This window comes from Rhinolophus sinicus, linkage group LG04 (assembly GCF_036562045.2).
Source record: "Rhinolophus sinicus isolate RSC01 linkage group LG04, ASM3656204v1, whole genome shotgun sequence".
Taxonomy (NCBI): domain Eukaryota; kingdom Metazoa; phylum Chordata; class Mammalia; order Chiroptera; family Rhinolophidae; genus Rhinolophus; species Rhinolophus sinicus.
The window spans coordinates 8,679,993-8,706,281 of record NC_133754.1 but is presented as its reverse complement, the minus strand read 5'-3'; the positions used below and the strand labels follow the sequence as shown (position 1 = coordinate 8,706,281).

General features: G+C 35.1%; 1 protein-coding gene across 4 annotated transcripts in view; it reads left to right on the top strand.

Moving 5' to 3' along the window:
* NAA16 (N-alpha-acetyltransferase 16, NatA auxiliary subunit) overlaps positions 1 to 26,289 on the top strand; it is a 55,633-nt gene that overhangs the window by 20,881 nt on the left and 8,463 nt on the right. For 3 of the 4 annotated variants that reach the window (XM_074329340.1, XM_074329338.1, XM_074329339.1), the window contains 6 exons: positions 3,300 to 3,406; positions 12,959 to 13,031; positions 15,209 to 15,378; positions 15,730 to 15,882; positions 20,212 to 20,340; positions 25,858 to 26,071. In XM_074329340.1, coding sequence (XP_074185441.1) covers positions 3,300 to 3,406; positions 12,959 to 13,031; positions 15,209 to 15,378; positions 15,730 to 15,882; positions 20,212 to 20,340; positions 25,858 to 26,071 — 846 coding nt within the window. Of the gene's footprint in view, positions 1 to 3,299; positions 3,407 to 12,958; positions 13,032 to 15,208; positions 15,379 to 15,729; positions 15,883 to 20,211; positions 20,341 to 20,921; positions 21,062 to 25,857; positions 26,072 to 26,289 lie in introns of all 4 variants that reach the window. The other variant, XR_012495440.1, reaches the window with a different exon arrangement.

Sequence of the window (26,289 nt, the reverse complement as noted above, 5' to 3'; positions counted from 1 at the left end):
CAAAGCTCCAGTGAACATGTAATTGTTCACGCATTATATGTTCAGCAAACATATAATTGTTCAAAGATTTAATTGTACCTGTGCAAAAGCTGAATACTTCATGAAGTATTTTTGCCTTTCTAGAAATATTTTTATGTGAAATAAGGTATCTGAGCATATCAAAAGCAAATAAGAGCTTTTCCAAAAAACATGATTGAATTTGAGAATGCAAGGAATTTGAGAAAATTTTTGAAAAAGGCTTTACAGTTTTTAAATAAAAAGGCTTAATACTTAGTAGGGAACACAGAAGTCCTGGGGTGATCCTCTAAGAGCCTAAAATTTTAAGTACTGTAAAAATAATGGAGGGATATAGCTACTTTTCAGAATAATTAGTATAATTCGTCGTGTTCTATTGGTCTACACTGGTCAAGGTTACGAAAGAGAGGGGGGATATAATCCAGAGTATTAAACAGAATGCTAATCAAATTTTGCACTATTATTTTTGTTCCATTGAATTATTTATTTTCAGATATAATTGATACATAGCATTGTATAAGTTTAAGGTGTAGAATATTGATTTAATACATTTATGTATTGCAATTTTATTACCACTGTAGTGTTAGCTAACACCTCTATCAGGTCATGTAATTATAACTTCTTTTTTGTATTGAAAAACATGCTCCATCATTTACAATGAATTTCCAATGAATCAGACACAGTCTGATCTTGTTGTTTAAGCAGTGGTTTTGGGGACATCAGTTTTTATGTGAATCTATGCTACACATCTAGAGAGAATTAGCATAACATCTCTGTAGTCAGATAGCCTGTTTGCAAGCTTTAATGCTAGGCAGGCACGTAATGATTGATGGGGTTTTTCACCCCTAAAGGAAAGACTATGGGAGTACTAAAGAATTATTTTAAAATAACTAGGAAGAAAAGAAATGATTTGTTTTTATGAAAGGGTTTTTCTTATACCTAAAGCAGTATTATAAGATGGATAAATAGTAATTTTTGGATATAGTATGTGACCGAGCAGTTGACTAGCTGTGTGTAGGCTTCTTGTTCAGATAATACATTCATACAAAAAAGTTTTTTTTGTTTGTTTTTTTTAAAGAGGGTGCTGCTCACAGTGGCCCATGTGGGGATCGAACCGGCAACCTTGGTGTTATCAGCACCACGCTCTAACCAACTGAGCTAACCTGCCACCCCCTAAAAAGGTTTCTAAGTGAAATTTTTTTTCTGTTTCTGTCCCCAGGCCACCAAGTTTACTTCCCTGGAGGCAGCCATTACCACTAGATGGTGTATTTTTCCAGAAATAACACTGTGCATATATAAGTAAAAATATGTGTGATGAGTTTGTGTATAGCTTTCCTGTTTTTTCCCCTTTTGTACAAAAATGGTGGCATAGATTGTTTTGTACCTGTTTTTTTTCCCCCACTTAACTCTGTGTATGGAGTTTGGTCCTATTTCAGCACATGAGAGCTTCCTTGTTTTTTTCTCATAGCTGCACAGTGTAAATAACAGTTTAATGGGAAAAGAGGCTTTCAGCATTGTGGATAATTGAGAGTTGAGTATGTCATAGTCTTTTAAAATAAAATCTACTGGCATGATCTGAATGGACAGAAATTTGACCAAGAAGTTGAGTTTAGAGTCGCCTCTGACATGAAGTTAAAGTGCTTGTTTTTCCAGTGGATGGTAGGAAAAGATTTTTATACAGTAGCTGTCAGCTATCAAGACGTATAGTGATAGACAACATTTATTGAGTGGTTACTGTTTGCCAGACACACTGCTTACTCCTCTGTACTCCCCGTCTTGTGTGAGCCATACAGGAGTACTCCTGAGGCGAGTGGTGTTACCCGCATCTTACAGTGGAGAAAGTGAGGTTTTTAGTGGACAACTTATTTGTGCAAGGTCATACAAAATAAATGGAGGTTTATGCGTTCCTGTAAGCAGCAACATCTCTTACTGTCTACCACAATATTGTTAACTTTTACTTTGTATCAGAGGATGTGCTGGAAAGATTGGATCTCTGAAATCACTTTTGATTTTTAAGGAAGTAATGATGTGTATTTCACCCAAAGAAATTTTGTGTTGTCTTGGTAATTTGATGTTCAAAAGACCTATCCTTTGTATACGATCTAATAAAAGATTAGTGATTACCTGAAAACAGTCTTTATAGTAAATTGAGTTAACAGATGTTTTATGTGTTTTTATATTTGATAAGTTTTCCGCTCAATAAAATTTAGATTTCTCTTTTTTATGACATCAATTAAGTATGCATATTTTGTTCAACAAGGTTCAAACATAAAAATAAATAAAAATGACCTCTTTGGGTTGTTGGGTTTTTTAATAATGTCTTGTGATTCCTAAAGAAACCATAAGAGTTCATTTCCTTAATCTTACTTTAGGTTAAATCATTCATGACATAATATGTATCTTTTTTATCCAAATGAGTGGACAAATCCATGTCCTCATATATTAATCCTTACTTTCAAAAAGTTCACGTCTGAGTTTAGAACCATTGTATTTAAAATTAAAATTTTTTCAGCTTTTAAAAAGTGATACCAAAATTTTTTGGTAAGAGTTTGGCAATAATAGAATTATTTACTTGATGTTGCAAATAGGGTGTTTATTTTAATTCTAATATTAGCATGTGCCAAGGCTCAGTCTAATGTCTAACATACGTTCTTATTGTCTTTCTCACCCTTGGAATGTTAAGTTCCATGATTTTTTTTTGTTTTAATCACTACTATATCCCCAGTATTGGCAACAGTACCTGGCACATAGTAGGTGCTTGGTCAGTGATTGTGGAATGAATGAAGAAGTAAATCACTAGGTTGATTAGGAAAACATTTGTAAATACTGCTTTATGTTTAAAAATATTTTTTGGCTGCTACATGAATGTAGTGTTGGTTATAGTAGAATCTTTAGTCTGCAGAGTGCTTTATGAGCGTCTGCAGGTAGTAGGACTACGTCTGTAGTGGTCAGTGAGAATAGGAAGGACACTTGCTATGGAGACTATATTCAGAATGGATAGTAGGTTACTTTAACTCTAAGCTGCACAGTCATTTTGTTTACCTATCTTTGGATGTGTTCCTTGAAGATAGTTTGAACCTAGATCTAGGAAAGAAATGTAATTGCAAATTGAGATATTTGGTCTTAGGCTTTTTGATGGTAATGAGCAAATAATGTTGACAGACTTTTTGGGTTTAAGAATTGGAGAGGAGGACAATTGTTTCTGAGTGAGTTTTTATTTATAAAATCATTTTGAGAACTCTTTGCATTAATCAAAGTATAACAAAGTACACTTTTGTTTCTAGGTGACAAATTTAGAGAACTAATGGACAAGTTCCTGAGGGTTCACTTCAGTAAAGGCTGCCCACCCTTGTTTACTACTTTGAAATCTTTATATTACAATACAGAAAAGGTAAAATTTTGTCTTCATTCAGTTTTGCTGTAGTCTTTTTACTAACTTAATTATTATAGAAAGACTTCCATGTAAATAATATGCTATGATTTGATCATTTTCTCTGTTCTAGTAATGTTACTCACTTTAGTCTAATATTAGATGAACTGAAATTATGTGTGTATAGTGTAAGTACTGTCAAAGTGAATGTCAGTCTGTAAAAGCTTTATAAAAACACTAAGATGATAGAAGTTGTTTTTAACGGGTATACTTTCCTATAAACTTTGACATATTGTTACCAGAGGTCTATTTAACTATTTCGTGATTATCTATTATAGTATGATTGTGGATTTTTAAATTTGTTATGCATGCTTTTAAAGTTGAAGTGTGGATAAATTAGTACAACATTAAAATGCCATTTGGTACTATTAGTTTTAACTAATAAGGCTACATCTTAATAAAGATAGTTTTGTCTAGTTCTTGAATAAAGAGAATAATACTTTTCTATTTTTTGAAATTAGAAATGAGGCACTTGGTCTTAAATTAGAAAGATAATTAGAAAATTAAAAGTTAATAGAAAACAATTTATAATTGTCTTTCCAAACCCGCTTAATAATAAATTAATAAAATTAAAAAATAATAAAATCTCTACAATTTTGTGTTCTTTTCTATAATCAGCTTTTGAAAGATACTAATGGATAAGGAAAATATTTTATTAGAAATGTCAAAATATTTTTAGTTAAACCTCTATCATTTTGTTTATTTAGCTTTTACACTAAAAGGGTCAACTGATAGTATCTAATACCTGATTAATAAAAAGTGTCATTTACATTAAAAAAATCTACAGTTCTTTATGCTTTATTTGACTGTAATGGTACTGCTGTCTTTTTTTTTTTTTGATAGTCACTCTTATGAAAACATGTAAGCAGTGCCTACCAGTAATTTCTTTGGGTTATTTAAATCCACATTTACCACAGTTCCTTTTTCTTCTTGCAAATGTGACTGAGAAGAAAGGTGAAGTAAAAGTCAGAAATAATAAAGAACTTATGTACGTGAATTAGAATACTGCTTTTGGAACACATTCTTGCAGCAGCTACTGAATAAAGTGGTTATTAGTGGTTATTAAAGAATTTGGTTCTCGCTTTCACTGGCTTTCTCAGTTTTCACAAGGGGCTTAGGCTTTTCCCCCCCAAATCCCTTCAATATTGACCCAAAATTACCATCATAAAGGTGTTAAGCATTTGTTGGTATTTTATAAAGCATGGAATTTGCATTTTCCCCTCCTTTCTTCCGTCCCCCCTTCCCCCAACTCTGTTTCAAGCCGTTGTTTCTCAGTCTAGTTGTGTAGGACACAGCTCCCTGGCCCATGCTGGTCTTATGAGCCTAGCAGTTTTTATTTAATTTTAGTTCACCTGCCAAGGCCACAGCCTATGCATCCTTTGTGTTTGTTGTGAAAGAAACCAGAATGACTGTAAGAAAAGGTGCAAATAATTTTGGATTTCCATATAATGGAGAAAGTACTTTCTAGTCTTCTCCTGTAGCCATTCACTGTGTCAGACTCTTGGATGAAGAGAGTGAGTCATCATTCAGGTTTGCCTGGGTTATTCCAGGTGCATTTGATTCCACCGAAACATAGGTGTACTGAATATGAGTAACTTAAAACAACATGGAAGTTGAGTACTTGATGAGACTGAATTTATGAAGCATCAGGTGTCTCAACAAAAAACTATGGCTGTCCATACGTAGCAAGGGAAGGTAGGCTGTTTCCCAGGAAAACCTTTCCTTCTGTGTTAAATCTGCCCATACTATAAAAATACTCCAAGTTCTTCATTCAGTTAAAGAATGTGTGGAATCCTTTAGAAACTGGTGACAGTGGGCACAAAGAGTTACAAAAACTTGGCCTCTTACTCAGTGAAGAAAGAGAATATGATGAACTTAATTGAAATGTTTCTATGGGAAGTACTGAGTCATTTGGCTGTTGCTGGGAAACACCTATAATTTGTTGATTTTTCACTATATTTGATTACTTTTTGTATTTTGTAAAAACCACAGGTTTGCACTAGTTTAATTTTTATAAAATACATAAAAAAATAAACATTTCAGGTGGTGAATTAATTATAATCAGTTCATGTTCCATCGTATGCGCCACATGTTGGGAGATACTAGAAATACTTTGGATAAAGAGCACTGCTTTGGAATCAGGCTTGGTTTGTCATCCTGACTCCATCACTTACTTGCTTGAGCAGCTAACTACCAGAATCTGTTTCTGGATCATAAAATCGGGGTTGATGTGTGTTTGGTTGATGTAGGGATGATGCGTTACACAGTTGTGTGTTTTAAATGATAAAGATTGTAAAGTGCTTGTTTCAGAGAAGATATTCAGGAACCAGTCATTCTCTCACCCCCTACTAGTCATACCTCATCTATGAAAGAAATTACTTATTTCATTGTAGTGTCGTACTTGGACAACTTACATCTGTATCTAGCTCCTTTGAAACCCAAATTGTTACTACTCGTACATTTATTGGAAATTAATCCAGCAGTTGTGGTCCTTGTTGATACACTATTATGCTTAGTTTTCTAATTTGGGTGAAAAAAAAAAGAAAAGATCCTTTCAGTGGCTTTCGTGTTACATTTTAAATGTGAATTTGTACCTATATTATGAAAAATTGTGTATCATGTATGGTGGTGTAGGACTTTGTCTTTAAGGTTAATAAAGAATTCTTTTAACTTGTACATACAAAAAGCTGATCAAAGGCTATACTTTAGGAAATTATCTATGGTAGTCACAGTATTTGCCCAGGTTAGATATTGTTCGCAAAAAAATAGATTCTTCAGTCTTTATCAAATCCAAATAAAATATGTAAGTCAAGAGAAGGTAGTTGAACTTAGACATTTTTCAGTTCATAAAAAATGTTGGCCATATGTTTTAAGCTGTCCATTTTGAGGCTATTTTTTATTGTGACCTTAGATACCTAACTTAAGTAGATTGACTTTCTTGATTTTAAATGGCAGTGGCAAAATAATATTTTCAAGAATAGCCATTATGTATTAAGTTTTACAAAGAAGGAGTTGAATATACTTCCTAATGAGAGATAAATGGTTAAGTAAACTTGAAAAAAAATGAGTCCTTACACCCGAGTAAAACTCCTTAGACTAACTTTCATAGACAAATTTGAAAAATTGAAATTGTGTACTTAATTACTGAGTTAGTGGCGATGATGAAATTTTTTTAGATTCAAGAAATATGGCTAAAAAAAAAAGAAAAGAAAGAAATATGCCTAATGAACCAGGGAAGCCAGTTTTTGCAGTGTTTTTATTTAGGAGATTTCATATGGGCTTTCCATTATCTTGATTTTCCTCAATTGGGGTCTTGTTTTGAAGTTCTGAAGCTGAAGATCTATTTTATTTAGTAGTGTTTATACTCCTTTATGAAGAATTATATGTAACTTCAGTATGTTTTGATGCACTTTTTTATTTTTTATTTTTTATTAAAGTTTATTGGGGTGACAATTGTTAATAAAGTTATACAGATTTCAGGTGTACAATTCTGTAATACGTCATCTATTTCTCACATTGTGTGTTCACCACCCAGAGTCAGTTTTCCTTCCTTCACCATATATTTGACTCCCGTTTACCCCTCTTCTAGAACCCCCCAGCCCCCTTACCCTCTGGTAACCACTAAACTAGTGTCTATGTCTATGAGTTTTTGTTCCTTCATTTGTTTGTCTTGTTCTTTTGTTGTTTTCAGTTTTATATACCACATATCAGTGAAATCATATGGTTCTCTGCTTTTTTTGTCTGACTTATTTTGCTTAGTGTTATAATCTCAAGATCCATCCATGTTGTCACAAATGGTACTGTTTCACTTTTTCTTATAGCCGAATAGTATTCCATATATATACCACAACTTCTTTGTCCATTCATCTGTCGAAGGACATTTTAGTTGTTTCCATGTCTTGGCCACTGTAAATAAAGCTGCGATGAACATCGGAGCACATATGTCTATGGATAAATGTTTTCAGATTTTTGGGGTCATATGCTGGGTCATATGGTAATTCCATTCTTAATTTTTTGAGGAACCTCCACACTGTTTTCCATAGCGGCTGCACCAGTCTGCATTCCCATCAACAGTGTATGAGGGTTCCTTTTTCTCCACTGCCTCTCCAACACTTGTTACTATTTGTCTTGTTGATGATAGCCATTCTGACTGGGGTGAGGTGATATCTCATTGTGGTTTTTATTTGTATTTTCTGCTTTTTTTTTTGTTTGTTTTATTATTGAACTGACTTTAAACATGTTTCACTCTTACGCAAAGGTATATAATACCTTTATTTAAAACTTGCCCTACCTGCACTTTTTGCAATTGCCAGTAGATGGCACTGTAAGTTCATAAAAAATATTTGGCTCTACAAATTGAACAACTTGAGTATGGTTCAAAGTCTGGAAAGTCTTTTAAGTTGCAGGTATTTTAAGTGAGAGTGATGGGGTCGTATTGATCACGGTGGGTTAAAATGTCTATTATCTTTAATTTTGCTTTATAACAGCCTCTTTAATTTTGCTTTATAACAGTAGTCTTTTTCAACTCAGTCTTAAGCTCTAGTGTGTATCAGAATTAACTGGAGGGCTTGCTGAAATTAGATTGGTGGGCCCCAGAGTTTCTGATTCTGTAAATCTGGGGTTTGGTCCAAAAATTTGCATCTCTAACAAATTACCAGGTGATGCTTGCTAGTGTTGATTATGTTAATGATGGGAGAATCACACTTTCAGAACCACTGTATGTTTTAAAAAATTATTGTGGTAAAGTACATTTAACATAAAATTTACTATTGTAACCTTTTTTATTATTTCATGTGTACAAAATAACAGTGATTAGACATTTACATACCTCACAAAGTAATAACCCTAACAAGCCTACTGTGTAACCATTTTTAAATGTACAGTTCAGTAGTGTTACATACATTCACATTTTTGTGCAACCAGTACCACCATCTGTCCATCTTGTAGAACTGACACTCTACACCCTTTAAACACTATCTTCTCTCCCAGCCCGACAGCCATCATTATACTTCGTCTGTATGATTTTAAGTACTGTTAAGTACCTCATATAAGTGGAATCACATAGTGACTGGCTTATTTTACTTAGCATGATGTCCTCAAGGTACATCCATGTTATAGCATATTGCAAGATTTTTTTCCTTTTTAAGGCTGAAAAATATTCTCTTTTATGTATATACCACATTTTACTTACCTATTCATTCATTGATACACTTTGGTTGCTTCCACGTTTTTACTATTGTGAATAATTCTGTTATGAACATGGGTGTACAAATACCTCTTCGAGACCCTGCTTTTAATCCAGTGGCTACATACCCAGAAGTGGAATTGCTGGATCTTTTAGTAATTCTGTTTTTAATTTTTTCAGGAACTGCCAGAATGTTTTCCATAGCAGTTGTACCATTTTGCATTCCTACTAATAGTGTACAAGGTTCCAATTTCTTTACATCCTCTTCAACAGTTTTCTTTAAAAAAATTTTTTTTTGATAATAGCCATCTTACTGGTTATGAGGTTGTAGCTCATTGTAGTTTTCATTTGCATGATTAGTAATGCTGTGCAACTTTTCATGTGTTTATTGGTTATTTGTATATATTTTTTGGAGAAGTGTCTATTCAAGTACTTCGCCCATTTTTGAATTGTTTTTTTTTTTTTTGGTGGTGTTTTTGAGTTTTAGGAGTTCTCTGTGTATTCTGGATATTAATCCCTTACCAGATACATGATTTGCAAATATTTTCTCCCATTCTGTAGGTTACCTTTTTACTGTGGGTAATGAGTGTCTTTTGATGCACAAAATTTGTAAATTTTCATGAAATCCAGCTTGGCTTTTTGTTGTTGTTACCAGTCCCATTGGTGTTGTATACAAGAAAGCATTGCCAAATTCAGTGTTGTGAAGCTTTTGTCCTGTGTTTTCTTCTAAGAGTTTTGTTTTAGGTCTTAAATTTAGGTCCTTGACCCATTTTGAGTTCATTTTTGTATATGGTGTTAGGTGAGGGTCTAGCTTCATTCTCTTACATGTGGATATCCAGTTTGCCTAGTACCATTTGTTGAAAAGAATGTCCTTATTGAATGGTTTTCACACCCTTGTCAAAAATCATTTGGCCATATATACAAGGGTGTATTTCTGGGCTCTCTATTTTATTCCATTAGTCTCTATGTCAGTCTTTGTGAAAATACCAAACTGTTTTGATTACTGTAGCTTTACACTAAGTTTTGTAATCAGGAGTGTGGCTCCTCTGGTTTTATTCTTTTTCAAGATTGTTTTGGCTATTTGGGGTCCTTTGAGATTCCATGTGATTTTTAGAATTGGATTTTCTATTTCTACCAAAAAAGTTACTGGGATTTGATTTTGACAGCATTGACTCTGTAGATCTCTTTGGGTAGTATTGACATTTTAATAATATTAAGTCTTTCAATCCATGAATGTGGATTTGTCTTTAATTTCTTTCAGCATTGTTTCGTAGTTTTCTTGTACAAGTCTATCACTTTTTTGGTTAGTTAATTCCTAAGTATTTTGTTCTTTTTGATGCTCTTCTGAATGGAATTGTTTTTGTAATTTCCTTTTCAAATTATTTATTGTTTTTATATAGAAATACAACTGATTTTTGTGTGTTGACTTTGTATCTTGCTACTTTGCTCAGTTCATTTATTTTAACAAGTTTTTTTGTGGAATCATTAGAGTTTTCTATAAGTAAGATACCATCTACAAACAGGTATTTTTACTTCTTCCTTTCTAATTTAAATGCCTTTTATTTTTTTCTTGCATAATTGCTTTGGTTAGAACTTCCAGTACTGTGTTGAATAGAAGTGAAGAAAGCAGGCATCCTTGCCTTGTTCTTGGTCTTAGTGGAAATGCTTTCAGTCTTTAACCTTTCAGTATGCTGTTCACTGTAGGTTTTTCATATATGGCATTCATTATGTTGAGGTAATTTCCTTCTATTCCTCGTTTGTTGAGTGTTTTTATAATGAAACGGTGTTGAATTTTGTCATGCCTTTTCTGCATCAGTTGAGATGATCATGTGTTTTTTTTCCCCTTTTGTTGATGTGGCATATTATATTGATCAATTTTTGTATGTTGAACCATCCCTGCATTCCAGGAATAAATCCCACTTGGTCATTGTGTACAATCCATTTAATGTGCTGCTGAATTCGATTTGCTAGTATTTTGTTGAGGATTTTTGCATCCATGTTCATGAGGGATATTGATTGATCAGTAGTTTTTGTGTCATGTCTTTATCTGTCTTTGGTGTCAGAGTAATGCTGGCCTCATCGTATGAGTTTAGAAGTGTTTGGTGGAATTCACCAGTGAAGCCCATTGGGTCTAGGGCTTTTCTTTGTAGATTTTTGATTACTGATTCAATCTCCTTGTTAGTTATAGGTCTATTCAGATTTTAAGAATAATTTTTTAAAAATCTTTGTGTCAAAGTTTTATTAAAACAGCAATATTGTTGTTTCAAAAGAATGTATGCATATTCTACTACCCTAATCAATTTGGTTATATTTTCGTTGAGAATGTATCTATACATACATGTTTTAGTGAAATCATATAAATTGTTTCTATTTTATTTTTGTGTTACTTAGACATTTTCCGCACTGTTAATATGTAGTCCCACCTATTTCCTTTTTGCCTTTCTGTCTTAGAGAATTATGCCATATGATGTAACATCATACCTGAAAGATAACATGTAGGTCTGAGCAGTGTTTTAGTTTGGTCTTTTTTGGGGGGGTTTCATTTTTGACTGGTGTCTGTGGGATAATCAGTGGCTTCTTGGACACTATACCATGTGATTTTTTTGGGGTGGGGTGCTAATTTGGATTCAAAATTAAGCTAATTAAATCATACCATCTTATATTCCATGGAAAGAATGAAGAGGTTTCTTTTGTAGCCATATACCAAAATCTGTTTAGGACTTTGTGCTACATGGTCTGCTCTTTAGCAGCAGTAGAACTATAGTGAATTTTGGTTAGTTTGTAAAGAGGCCTAAGGAAAGAAAATATAATTGTTTTTCTGAAAATAAAAGTGTGTAAAGTTTCAATTTTCACAAAAGAGTAATCAGTGTGTCAGACCTTATTTTAGTAGTAGGTAGATAAGTGAATTTGGGTCAGAAAATCTATAATTGTATAGTACAAATTCTCACTTTCTGCCTTTTTACTGGGGCTACTGACAATAGTAAGCAAATCAGAGTCGTTTTAAATTTCACTTATACTTTTCAAAACCTTTTCATTTTTTTGTAGGCATGCTAACTGATTGATAAACAGAATAAGTCTCCTTGTTAATTTTATATTTACTTATATTTAGATTGTTGTAATAAATGTTTACAAACTTGAAAAAAAGGAAATCACAGTTTATTTAATGATATAATTAATTTATAGCATTTGGTATTAGAGATGATAAGGCATACAGAGCCCTGAGACATAGGTAGGTAGGACTTCTGAATGAGAGGCTGGTTGACTGGCTGGTTTGTCCCTCTGTAATACCCCACCCTCACCCCAAATCAAACAAAACTTTAAAATTTCAAGAGCTCTTTAAGATTCTTTGGGAACTCGATTTGGAAATTTGTATTTTTAAATAGATTGCTTAATGCCACACAAGGGAATGATAAATTTGTGCCTTGTAAACTGTCACTTGTGACAATTAATGGCTTATTACTATTGTTCCGCTGTCTGGTATGTTCCTTTTCTCTGGTTGTATTAGTAGCATCCCACTTTATAAAATTAGAAAACTTTCAAAATTATCATTATTAAAATAATACCACATTGGTCAGATAATGTTAAAAGTTTTAATGGCTTTTCTTCACTTTTGACCTGTGTTTTTTTGAAGTTCACAAATAAGATGGTATGTTTTCCAACTCATTCTGAACAGTTAACATCAACAGGCATTTAATACCAACTGTACTCATAAGCTGCTTTTTTTTCTGCTGCCACTTCTAATTCACATTGCTTTTTGTTTGGCACTTTCAGGCATAGCACATTTACTGTACAGTTTATAATACTTTAGTCCGACCTGAATATAGCATTGAAATTCAAATCTGTTTATCAAAATGATCACTAAAAACAAAGGTAGTTTAAACATCTAGTTAGGAGTTTACTTCTTCTATCAACTCATTGTATAATTTGCATCATTTCATGTGACTTTTGTAATGAGTGACATTTTAGAAAAATCTGAATATATAATGGCTTCACAACTTCACAAATAAACTGTTAATAATAAAATATACAGATGTGTTTATTGGCAAAAAAAGTTTTTGTAGTAACTAGTGATAATTTGTTTTTCAAAACCTGAAACTACTTGAGATGAGAAATGAATGAGATTCTGTTTTATTATTAATAGAGATCCTTATATTTTCTGTGTTCTCCCCCTTCCCCCACGGCAAGGGGAGCACACACCCTAGTAGTTTAGTTAATGTATAGTCTTTAAATAAGCTGTATATTGTTTCCAAATCTAATTTAATCGATAATAAATATAAATACCTCCAATAAAATGTATTTAAAAATTTAAAACTATGTTTCTTTAACAGATTTCCATAATCCAGGAGCTTGTTACTAATTATGAAGCCTCTCTTAAAACATGTGACTTTTTTAGTCCTTATGGTAAGTTTAAATTAGATTGAATTGGAATTTGATTACTCATTTTGATCCATTTTTAGTCACTTACGGTAAAACTACCTTATGTTTATTATGTACGTGCTACATGATACATGATAGCTATTTACTAAATAGTTTTTTGGATTAGTGAATGAAATGAGAAGAGCACTTCAATTTTATTTAATTTAAATTTTCCATAATATTGTGAGGTGGGAGTTAACCCAATATTAACATGAGGAAACAGACTTGAGAGGTTGAGTGTGTTGCTAAAGATCATGCCTTAGTGTATATTGAAATTTATTGAATCCCTACTTCTTTCTGCCTTTTTTTCCACCCTACATCCTGTGTAACTTGGTTCTTTGTTTCTGTGTTTATAGGGTTATATCAAGGCAACTTAATTTAGAGAACATTCTAGAATGCTTTCAGTTGTGCTTGTGCAGTTGTGTTTCCTCATGTGTCTTTTACATGTCAGTTGCCCTTTTGTTTTGTTATTCTGAAACAAATTTTGTATAAAATAACAAACAGAAATAAATAGAATAACGAATCTTGTGTCCCCATCACCCAGCTTCTGTTATCAATGTGTTGCCAATCTTATTTGAAGTACATTCAGTCTACTTTTTCTGGAGTATTTTTAAAGCAGTCATACCGTTTTCACCTGTCAGTACCTTAACACGTTGCCTACGGATCACGAGAATCTTCACGAGGGATTTAAACCCCGCCGTACGCAACGTGTTAATATGCATCTCTAAATGTTTAAAACATTTAAACCGAAGCTGTAAGCACAGTGCCATCTCACACAAAATGAACTCATACTGGAGTATCTAACACCCAGTCTGCACGCATGTTTGCCCAGTTAGCTTTAAAAGTGTCTTTGTATAATTGATGTATTTGAATCCACATCCAGCTGAAGTCCACACTTGATTTTTATGTCTTAATATTCTTTTAATCTTGACTAGGCTATCTCCTCCCCACTTTAAAAAACACTGTTTATTGAAAGGTCATTTGTCTTGTGGAATGTCTCCTGTTCTGGACTTGGCTGATTTGCTTTCTCATGGTATCATTTCATATTTTTGCTATCATCCATATTTCTTACCAGCGCACGGGTAGATTTGCAGGCTTGATTAGATTCATGTTCCATGTGAATACTTCATAGGTGACACGTTGTACTTCCTGTTTCTCACACCTGGACCCAGATGACATTCTCATTGTTTGTCTCGTTGTGAGGTTACGGTTGCTCGGGGTTCAGATGTTGTCAGCCTTCCCAGGAAAGAGCTCCTCAGGGCCTCTCACCGATGGTTTTAGCTGCCACCGAGGGTCACTGCCCCAGTCCCTTCAAATCGTCATTTATTCTATATTTATTAGCTAGAAACCTTCTTAGAAAGAACTTGCTCTCATCGAATATTTGGTTTCCCGGAAATAAAGTTATATAAGAGGAGCAAGGTAAATGCTGGGCTCTTTGCCTTTACGTATTATTTGTGTTTTAATTTACACTAATTTGGGTGTTTGCATCGTTGGCATTTCATTCGATCAGCTAGTCTACGAGACCTGTTTTTTCTGATGTAGTGTGGGTAAATTCTTCTTTCCACTCTTTATTCCTCATTTTATACCTGTAGGTCTTCTGAAATCTATCTGGAGAGCTTGTTATTTCTTTATTGACTCTTCTGTAGCTTGAGGATGCAGGGTGGGGGACCGGCGAGAGCTCAGCTGATTGTATGTGACTGCCATTGTCACAAAGGATTACTTCTGTCAGGAATGTATCGTCTTCATACCCTTCAACTTTTGAGTGTCGAGGCTGGGCGGTGCTCGGCCCTGGTGCTTCTTGCCTCTTGGTAATCTTGTGGTGGTGGTTAGACTTGTCTTCTCTCCAAGCTGTTTTCCTTGACCTGCTGGGCCTGCTGCCTTTGCCCTTAGCCTGAGAATTCATAGACTGAGCTCCCTCCTTTCCCCTGAGGTGGGGGGTAGAAGCCTATGAAATTAACATCTTGTTTCTCTGCTTGGCTGCCACTTTTTGAACTTGATGGCATGAAGTCATACCTCTTTCTGTTGACATAGGTCATTTTTGCTGGGTTTTTACTGTTTATCATTGTAATAATGATTTCATTATGCTTTGTGGAAGACAAAATGCGTGATATCCTTTACTTTGTTTTCTTCCCTGTAGTAATTTTATATTTGTTTGATTGCAGAGAATGGGGAGAAGGAACCCCCAACAACACTGCTCTGGGTTCAGTATTTCCTGGCACAGCACTTTGACAAACTTGGGCAATACTCATTGGCTTTGGATTATATTAATGCTGCAATTGCTAGTACCCCAACTCTAATAGAATTATTCTATATGAAAGCAAAAATTTACAAGGTAAAATTCTAGTCATGGTTTTTGAGTAGTTGAAGAATTTGGCCACCTTAAGAATCCTCAGAGTTATTTCTGTGTAGAAATAACTTTTATGGCACCCTGATAATATATTTCTAATACTAATACTGTAATAATCCTAAAGAGTTTTAGGTTACATAGTTGTGTAATCAGTGTGAATCATTTGATTCAGCTCTTAGTAAATGTGAATTTTAATTTATCTAAAGATTTCTAGATAAATTTTACAGAAAGGGTACCAAATTTCTAATTTGTCTTTATAAGCTTTTACCGTTGATATTGCATCCATATTCTTTTAAACATAAACTGTAATTTCTTGAATACTTTCGTCTTTTAAAGCATATAGGTAATCTTAGAGAAGCTGCAAAGTGGATGGATGAAGCACAGTCTTTAGACACAGCTGATCGATTCATCAATTCCAAATGCGCAAAATATATGCTTCGAGCAAATATGATAAAAGAAGCAGAGGAAATGTGCTCCAAGTTCACAAGGGTAGGAAATAGCATATACTTGCCTGACTTAGTAAAATGAAACTGAAGTTCTGTGGTGACTTGTGAAGTTTGCCACTGAAGTTAAGAATTCATTTTTGTTATTATTTTATTATTATTATTTATTATTATTTTTGAATCCTATTTAGCTCACATCCTAAGTATGGTTTCTTGCTGTGGTTGAGTGTGTGTGTGCACGTGCTTCTGGTGGGGGATGGTGAGAAGCAATGGCAGGAGTCAGATAGCTTTATACAGTAGTAAGCACTGCCATAGTTCAGGGAATATATGTAATACTCGATTTACACTGCTTTTGTCTCACTAGCGATTTGTGACTACTGTTTAATTTTTCTTTTACAGTATTTTACTTCAGAATTGCTCATAGAACCTTTTCTGTGTAGAACTAATGTCCATGGACTACTGGTCTATGACATTCGAGAATTTAAGTTCTCTGAAATTATTGGGCTAAATGTTTGTTCCTTTCCTTTCTGTCCTTTACCATCTTTTCATATTCTTTTCCACATTGACTTTGTTACATTATAAAAATAGTACATGTTTGTGGTTAAAAATACAAGTAGACTAATGGAACAGAATAGAAAGGTCAGAAACAGATTCATGTATATTTGGAAACTTCGTATATAACCAGAGGTGTTTTAAGAGTCAGAGATGAAAAAATATTGCTGAGACAGTCAAATAACTTTCTTATCTTACGCTGCACACAAATCAATTCCAGGTAAAGTTCTAGGTATGGAAAGCAAACCTTTCAAACTTCTAGAAGAAAGTATAGAAATTTATCTTTAGGACGTGAGGAAACATCCCTTAAGACACCAAAACCATAAAGTACAGGAGTAAAATTGATACACTTGGCTATATTAAAATTAAAGATAACGTGTAACAAAAATGACCATAAGCATAGGCAGAAGATAAACCATAGAATTGGAGAAGATATTTCCAAGCCATATAATGAAAAAAGAATTTATAATGTACTCCAAAGAATTCACTGAAAGTTATTTAACACATTGAATGTGACATAGAGGCATAATGAGGAAACCATTGCTGCAGGTTTGTTTTCCAAGTTTTAATTAAGATACTTTGAAATAAGTAATTTATATTTCCAAGTGCACATTACATAGAAACACCAGTCTTTACAGCTGGTGTTTGCAGTAAGCTATTTAGGATGAAAACAAATGACCACTATCCTCTGTGATACTAATTATTGCTACTACAGCACCAGCGTATCACCTTCCTTAAATGTTAACTAGATTCTAGTTGTGTGTGGTTATTAATGGAAACCCCTTATAATTTAAAAGCCACAGAATAGCTTGAACTTTTATTATGAAAATTTAACTACTCACAAGAATGTTGTCATAGAAGTACACACACACACACACACACACACACACACAACTCAATAAAAAGACAAGACAATACACGTATGGGCAAAGGATATGAATAGTTCACTGAAGTAGAAAATGGAATGGCGAAAAAAGACGTCTTCATAAGTTGTGAGGGAAATTATAAGATATTTTGTACCCATCAAATTTAAGAAATTTAAGTCTGATATTACTAGGTATTGACAAATAGTATGTCTTACATACATGCACATATATATAAGACAAATATATTTATGAAATACGTATATTTTTCTGATGACAAAGAAACAGAAATAGTCTGTAGGTAGTGGCTTTTAATGAAAATTAAATGTGTCTTACCTATTTAATTTTTATTAGGGCCACTACCTATAGACTATGTGTTGTTTCTTTCTCATCATGAAAAGGGCTTTTTCATCTGAACCTGCCTTTTACTTTCTGATATTTACAGTAATGCTAATAATTTGTGTACCATTTGTAAGAAGAAACAGAAAACTGGTTTTAGCAATTATTAAGCATTGAGCTAAGTACTTTATATACATGGTGTCATTTAATCTTAACAATCCTATGATATCATTACCTTCATATTACAGTTAAGGAAATGTTTAGAAAGGTCAAGTACTTTGCCATCTGGAGATCACCCAGCTAGTCATTTATTTGGGGCCAGGATTCTAGTGTGTCTCTGACTTTAAAATCCAGGCATTAGGATTGTGTCATAGGAGCAGAAACTACAATGACTAGTGTTTATAAAACTCAGATGCTGTAGGATGAACAGCAGATGCAAAGTGGCAGATGTACTTAATGTTGGGGAAAAGTAGTAGCAAGAATGATGAATATTAGCAGAAAAAAATTAGGAAAATAGTAACATTCTTTCCGCATTTTGTCATGTGTTTGTCTGACATTTTACAGCAAGATGGTTGAGGCTCTGAAGAGGTTACCTGAATCATCTTTCACAGAGTAAATAGTGCTGGCATTCAAACTCTTCAATGCCCTTCCCACTATATCATAATTTTGAAGGTTAGAGGGAAGTGCGACTGTAGATACAAAAGCAGTGATGTTTGTAGAGAAAAGTACTACCTGGAAGGCCAAGGTAGAGATTAGAAGTAAAGTGTATTATAGAAATGTACACTTGAAACCTCTGTATGCGGTATGATAAAAAAAATGGTGAAATGTTTAAAAAATATTACAGTAAAAGACACATTGCCATTAATCCCCCTCAAAATACCCCCCTTTCTTTGAACACACTTCTCCCATCGTTTTCGCCACTTTCTGAAGCAGTTCTGGAAGTCCTCTTTTGTGAGTGTCTTTAGTTATGCTGTCATGGCTGCCTCGATGTCCTGGATTGATTCAAAATGTTTACCTTTCATCGTCATGTTGACTTTGGGGAAGAGCCAGAAGTTGTATGGTTCCAGATCCGGAAAATAAGATGGATGAGGACACACCGTAATGTTTTTGTTTGACAGAAATTGCTGTACCAGAAGTGATGTGTGACACGGATAGTTGTCATGATGGGGGATGATTTACTGTACACTTTAAAACACACCTCTCAACCGTAGCTCACACCTGACTGACTGCACCAAACAAGTTGAAACTTGTCACACACTGTTGCTAAGGTTCAGTGCCCCGCTTCCCGTATTGGAGATCCCTGCCTTTCTGTTGGATGGCACTCGGCAGCAGCATTTCCTGTATTTTGTGATCTCAACGGAAAGGCTCCATGTCACACAACGCTTCTGGTATGGCAATTTCTGTCAAAAACATTATGGTGTGTCCTCATCCACCTTATTCACTGCATCTAGCACCATGCAACTGCTAGCTCTTCCCCAAAGTCAAAATGATTCAGGACATCGAGGCAGCCACGACAACGCAACTAAAGACCCTCACGAAAGAGGACTTCCAGAACTGCTTCAGAAAGTGGCAAGAATGATGGGATAAGTGTGTTCAAAGCGAGGGGGAGTATTTTGAGAGGTCTTTTACTGTAATAAATTTTTTTTATTTAAACATTCACCATATTGTTTGATCACACCTTGTAATTTTGCTAACCATTATCACCCCAGTAAATTAAAAAAAAAATGAGTACACAAAACTTCTTAAGTTAAACAAGTCCAGTGATTAACACACACACCTACACCCACCCCATCCCCCAACCAAACCACAGACAACTGGGGTGTGTTGAAAAGGCACAGGAGGAAAGAAGGAGAAGTGTTGGGTGTTTGAGAGTAGTCACCAGCATCTGTGGCTCAGCTAGCCGGTCACACTTGCTCTTTCTTAGTCATCTACTCTTGACAAGGTGCCGTGCTGTTTCGAGAGTGTGTTCAGTGCATCCCCACTGGTTCATTGGCCGGGCATGTGGAAAACTGAGCTGGGGAGGAAAACTGCTAATGACCTCAAATAATCAGTTTGTATCTGCTTGCTAATAAGTGAATGAAGTGCTCACATTTCCTTCTTGCAGATTTTTCAGTTTAGAGTTTTTATACACAGTTAGAGGCTTTTTCCCCTCTTCTGCCTCCCCCTACCTCCACTGTGGTTCAAGCCGTTGTTTCTCAGTTTAGTTGTGTAGCACACAGCTCCCTGGCCCATGCTGGTATTATGAGCCTTGCCCGCCCCCCCCCAGGCAGTCGGTTGCCGGTTGGCCAGTCATGCTGGCTGTCAGCCACTCACACTGGCCACCCCGCTGCTCCCAGCAACTCATCCTTCCTCCGGCTGCTCAAGGCAGCCCAGCTCCAGGGAGAGCTGTTGTTCACAATCTTAGCGGTAGAGGGCGCAGCTCACTGGCCCATGTGGAAATCAAATCGGCCACCTCGGAGTTAGGAGCATGGCGCTCCGACCACCTGAACCACCAGGCTGGCCCGATATATTTGTTGCTATTGTCATAATATTTGTAGCTATAGTTGTAACAGAGAAAATGAGATTATTTTAGGATCTCTTTTATTGTTTGCTGCTTATTTTTATGAATGATTCCATTTCAGGAAGGAACATCTGCCATGGAAAATCTAAATGAAATGCAATGTATGTGGTTTCAGACAGAGTGCATTTCAGCTTATCAGCGTTTGGGGAGATACGGGGATGCACTGAAAAAATGCCATGAAGTGGAAAGGGTAAGTTGATAGAATTTTGACTTTATTTTTCTCCTGTAAGGTGATGAAAAAAGCAGGTAGATTTCTACACGGGATCATCTACCTCTTTTATCTACTTTGGAAACTTCGTTGTGAAAAAATTCTTGATGTTTAGCCTTTCAAACATGCAGAGGTTGTGAACAAATGATTACCTTCTTTTGATCTTCAAATGGTTATTGCAACTTCTCCATATTTTTGTCTGAAGGAAGAAGGAAAAGATTAAGTTAGTAAGCCATTATGGCAGTTAGTAATATATATTCAAAATTTCTGTTCCCTAATCGGGCCATTATTTGATTTTCATCACCAGCCTGGAAGGATACACAAGCTGATGGCCACCTCTTTCCCCTTTATGTCAGGATCTGCTCAGTAGTCAGCCTCTCTCCAGTTTGTCTTCCCAGGATATTTGTTCTCACCTTCAGTGCTTTGTACAGCAGTCTATGACTGGTTTGCAGGCTTATTTTATCACTTGCTTTTAGGATTATGTGTGTGATGTGCCTTAGAGAGGGGCCTTTTCTTTTCCTTTGTGTGAATTTTTGTTTTCCTGTTCTTTGTCATCTCTGAAGCACTCTCCTTCCAAATGGACAACAGGAGGAAAAGAGCCACAAATGCACCCCTGAGGCAGTCCTCAGCAGCCCTCAGTTGGGGCACTCGGCACCACTGTTCCCATGCTGACGCAGTATAAAACCGCAGGCGTCGTAGTCAGGTGAGCCTGATGTCTGCACTCCAGCAGTCACTTTGGCCTTTTTCCCATGTGAAACTTCTGAGGTTGCCCAGGAGAAAGACGAAATCTTAGGGGGTGGCTTTTGATGGGAACTGGAACTAGGGTTATACCTGAGCCCTTTTACCAATAACCTAGTTTTCGCTTTGTTTTATGGTTGTTCTTTTTCTTTTTTAAACCTGGGCTTGATGGCTATATCTCTGGGGAAAATCCTTGTCATCTTCTCCTTGTAAAATATAAAGCCCTAGGATGATACATGAACTACTCAAGCAAGACCCAAGCATTGCAGTGTAAAGCAGGCTCTTAGCAATAGCTCCTAGATGACCATCACTTTAAAAACATTCTGTTTGCTACTAGGAAAAAGATGCATTTTTATTAGCCAGGACATTCTTGGTGAGCCACAGATTGTTTCCTGAATGAAGATGCTACTAGGTGCTTATGGATCACTATTTCAGCAAGACCATATCTAGAAATTTATGATTTTCTGTGACAGTGAAATTTGAACATCCTTCAGATCATTATAATTGTGAACTTCTCCAGCTTAAATCCCGTTCCTCCTAACATGAATAGCTATATTACTTGATGCTTTTTAATATTTTTGAAGATTGTTAGAATATGATTAATAGTATTCCATTACTTTCATTTAAATTATGCTTCTCTTTAGTTTTAGTGATTTGGGCTAACATGAGATAAAAGTCTGTAATGTCAGATAAATTCCATTTGATCCTTGAACAACACGGGTTCAGGTGCCAACCCCTGTGCCATCGAAAATCCCAGTATAACTACAGTCTGCTCTGCAGATGCAGATTCCCAGTGGCTGATCCAAAATAGAGTTGGCCTTTGAACAACATGGGCTTGGACTACACAGGTCCACTTGTGTGCAGATATTTAAAAATTATAAAAACCTATGTTCAAGAGTCAACTGTACTTCTAGTTCAAGAAATATAATTTGACTGGTAGAAAGCACTTTTTAAAAGAAAAAAATTACAGGAAATCATTGGTTATCAGATTAAAACATGGCAGAAATTGTCACTGTCTGGTCATGTTACATAATTATTGGTAGACTCTTCACTATATTTAGGGTTTGCTGTCGGAGCTTAAGATTAGAAAATACTAGAAACAAATAAGAAAAGAGCCTATTATGTTATTTTTAAGTTAGTTTTTTTAGAGTGAAATAATTCATACTAAAAGTAAATCAAACTTAACTCATCTAGTGATTATAAGTAGAAACGTGAGAGCTTAGTACAAGTAGGGTGATTAAATATTTGCTGACTGATTAATGCTTCTAAAAATGGTTTCTAATAAAATTAATGTAATCTAAGAAAATTCTTAATGATATAATTGTAAGGTTTTAGGAGTAATTACTGAATTAAAAGACTTACTATAATAGGTATCTGCATGAGTTATTTTTGTGCCTGAGTTTGAATATTTTAGTAAAGAAACAAGCACCTTTCAGAAAAACAACTTTGCAGTTTACCTTCTAAATGGAAGGTCAGTGATTAGAGAAATAAGTTCAAATAAGAGCTAAGGCTTCTGCTTTCAAGTACTCCTGCCAGAATTCTTTCACTGAAGGCAGTTTCAGCTAGGACACATTGCTGTGAACTGTTAGTACTTGGATTTGAAATGTGAGAATTCTGGAATGGCCTGGTATAATACTTCTGTCTTTATCTTGCTGCCACCCCCACACCCCCCATGGGATTTTAGGGTTACATGTATAAGTTATGTAGTCCAACCCAATCGTATGTTTAGAACTTGAGGTTTACTCAAAACAAAACAACCTTCTTTAAAATATTGGACATAAATTTATGTTCAGAATAAGAGTTTAAACTACTTTATCTTTCAAGAATTGAGTTTTATTCCCTCCCCCCTTCAGGTTTCTCATTATTTTAGTGTGCTGATTTACATCTGAAACAGAGCAACAATACATTTTTCAAAAACTTTTTGATAAGATGTAGAGTTTCTGATAGCTCAGAACCATAGGAAGTTTATAACTTTATCTTCTAGTTCATCTGAATCTTTTATCAAATTAACACATGCTTTGTAATGACAAAGTCTCTATAAAGGAAATAGAGTTGGTTTATTACCCTCTTTGGTCTAGTTATTACGATTTTTTAAGTCCAGAAGTTTTCGTTTTATTTCTGTGTATGAGCTCGTGTTAGTGTACTCCAGTAACTGAGAAGGAATGATGGGTCAATCTGGGTCAGAAGAGAGGGCCTGATAGGGAATTCCTAAAGAAAACCTCACTCTTAAGCTGTGAACATTTCTTAGTTCTTTTCTGACTTGTCTTTGATTCAAACCTAATTTTGACACCTTAAGCAATTCCTGGATGACTGCCCACCCTCCTCCCGCCCCCGAGTTAAGGGCCTGGGCAGTATGTTAAAATCTAGGTACCTGGTTTCTGAAGTGATCTAGTTGGTCATGTTCACGTCTGGCCCAAGTGCAGGGAAACTAATTTTACCTGTTTGTGTTATCTAGTATATTTTTATGTTTTATAAATTTGGAGACTTAAAAATCACCCCAAGGTGTACAAGCGAGATCTTTGTGGTAACAGAACAGTTCTTTATCTTGATTGTGGGGGTGGTTACTGGAATCTACACATGATAAAGTCACATGGAGCTGTACACACAGGTTGTACCATTGTCAGTCTTTTGATTTTGATATTGTGCTATCATTATGTAGGATGTAGGCTTGGGGGGAAACTGAGGGAAGCGTATACAGAACATCTTTATACTGCCTTTGCAACTTTTTTGTATCTGTAAATATTCCAAAATAAAAAATTAAAAAATAGGAAATCAACCTAATAAGATTATTTAGTTGTTTTTAAGTAGGATTCTGTAATACGTCATTTCTTCCAAAAGCAAAATTATTTTGTAGTACCCTATGTTTTCTAATTTAATCTAGCCATATCTGGTCTACCGCCATTAGCTTATTGTAGAGTGATCAACATCCAGGTTTGTGGGGCGCAGCAAGTTCCTGAGACTCAGAACTTTCAGTGGAAAAATTGTGGAAGCCTCAGGCAAAGTGGATAAGCTGGTCACCCTATTTATGGAAGACATTAACTGGAGAGAGGCAGCCTGTGGGCTGTTACTGATAAAGAGGCGGCTTAGATGTTTGTGGTTCCATAAGGCTCCCTCAGGGATTTGACTTAAAATCTGTTTACAGATGCTGCTAGGAATATCTCTTGAAACATGTGTCTGCCTTTTTACATATAAATATTTCTCAGCCAAAAAAAGGTCCTGTAATCTCTTATATGTTTTATCTCCATGATTTTGGCACTGCCATTTTCCTTAGTCAGTTGTATTGAATTTTAAGATCATCTTATGGTGCTAGATATAACTTGATTGACATTAAGGAAGACCAAGAACAAGTTTATGAAATATGTAATCCTTGATTAAAAAAAAACCACGCTTGTTATTTATGAATTGATTTGTCTTACTGATGGGAGGAATGCAATTTTTAGATACAACATCATTAAAGCATGATTCTTGAAGTATTAAATATAAGTTAATGTGTTTTTTCCCCCTATTTCTTTCCCTCCACACTGTGTACTTTTATTCTTATTTTAGAATTGTTCCCTTAAAGTCTCAGGTACTTAATGTAATTCTGTGTATATAGTGTGTTTCTAATTACCAAGACAACTGCAATTAACAAGTGATATGGATACTTCCTAGTGTGTCCTCTGCATGGTGATTTACTAGGCCCCAGGACAGAGGGAAGATGGAGTGGTAGGAAAGCTTGGTCTGTATTGGTGTATCGGAGAAGTCATTTTTCTGTACGTTTTTGGAGAAGCTAAAGTAGGAGAAAACAGAACAGGTAGAGATACGTGTAGAGAAGAAAATAAAAATAGAAATTGTTTTGTAGGGCGTTAATCTTCCTATGTAAGTAAGGGATTAGTTCTTAAACTTCTTGGGAGTCATGGACCCTTTGAGAATCGGGATGAAAGCCTTGAGCTCTTCCCTTGGGAAAATGTTATGCTTATTTATACATCGACTCCAGACTAAGAGCTTTTGCTAAAATGAATTGTAGGTAGATTTAATGGTAGCTTATTGAGTGAAAGAAAACCGTAATGCTGTGCATGGGTATAGAAGTTTATAGTTGAAAATGAACTTTACAATATGTTCTTTGATCATTTAACAACCTTAATGAAATTGGCTGTATAGATATCTTTATTCCTAACTTAAATAATCGAGGCTCTAGGTAATTAAGAGGTGTGACGTGCCTGATAAGTTTCTGATCTCTTGAGTTGGCAGATTCTGTGCTTATTGAATGTCTGCTGTTAGGTAGACCCTGTACCAGGCAGTGGGGACAGACATGACAAGGCTTGTCCTTGGACAGCTCATAGTTGACTAGAGCAGTCTGATTTGTAAATGTTTTGTGTGAACCCATAGTATATATTTAGTCTTCAGGCAGAGTTCTGTTTAACTCTGCCATGCTGATTTTGGGGGACTACTGAGGAGAAATATTTCATTAAAACTAAAATATCAATATGTACTAATTCCCAGGCTTAAAGATAATCTGATCATTTGACTTACTTAATACATAGAAGTTGAGTGTCAAAAAACATGATTTCTAGGGAACCATGAGCATGGATTGTAGGAAGAGAAACTTAACATATGTACAAAGAAGAACTTGATGTCTTTCATAGTGTTGAACACCAGAGAGGGCAACTAAGTGAAATTGCGACTGTTAAAAATGTTTTTTTGGACTTTTTATGATTTTCTTTTCGAAGGTAGACATTATTGACAAAATGTAAGAGATAATTTTGTGGTTTTGTTTTCAAGCATTTTTTTGAGATAACCGATGATCAATTTGACTTCCATACATACTGCATGAGAAAGATGACCCTTCGTGCCTATGTTGACCTTCTGAGATTAGAAGATGTACTTAGAAGACATGCCTTCTATTTCAAGGCTGCTAGATCAGCGATTGAAATATACTTGAAATTGTATGATAATCCCTTAACCAATGAAAGCAAACAACAAGAAATAAATTCAGGTAACTGACAAGGAACTATTTTAAAAGATTTGAAAAGAACACTAAATTGTAGAATGTCGGTAACATAAACAATACATAGAAAAGTGTATTGTCAAATGAAGGTGAAGACATTAGATAACTGATATGCCAAAAAGTGGGGGAAGACACTGGAAAACATGGCAGGATGATGTTCTATAGCTGATACTTTTTTAAAAAAATAAATTTTATTGGGGAATGTT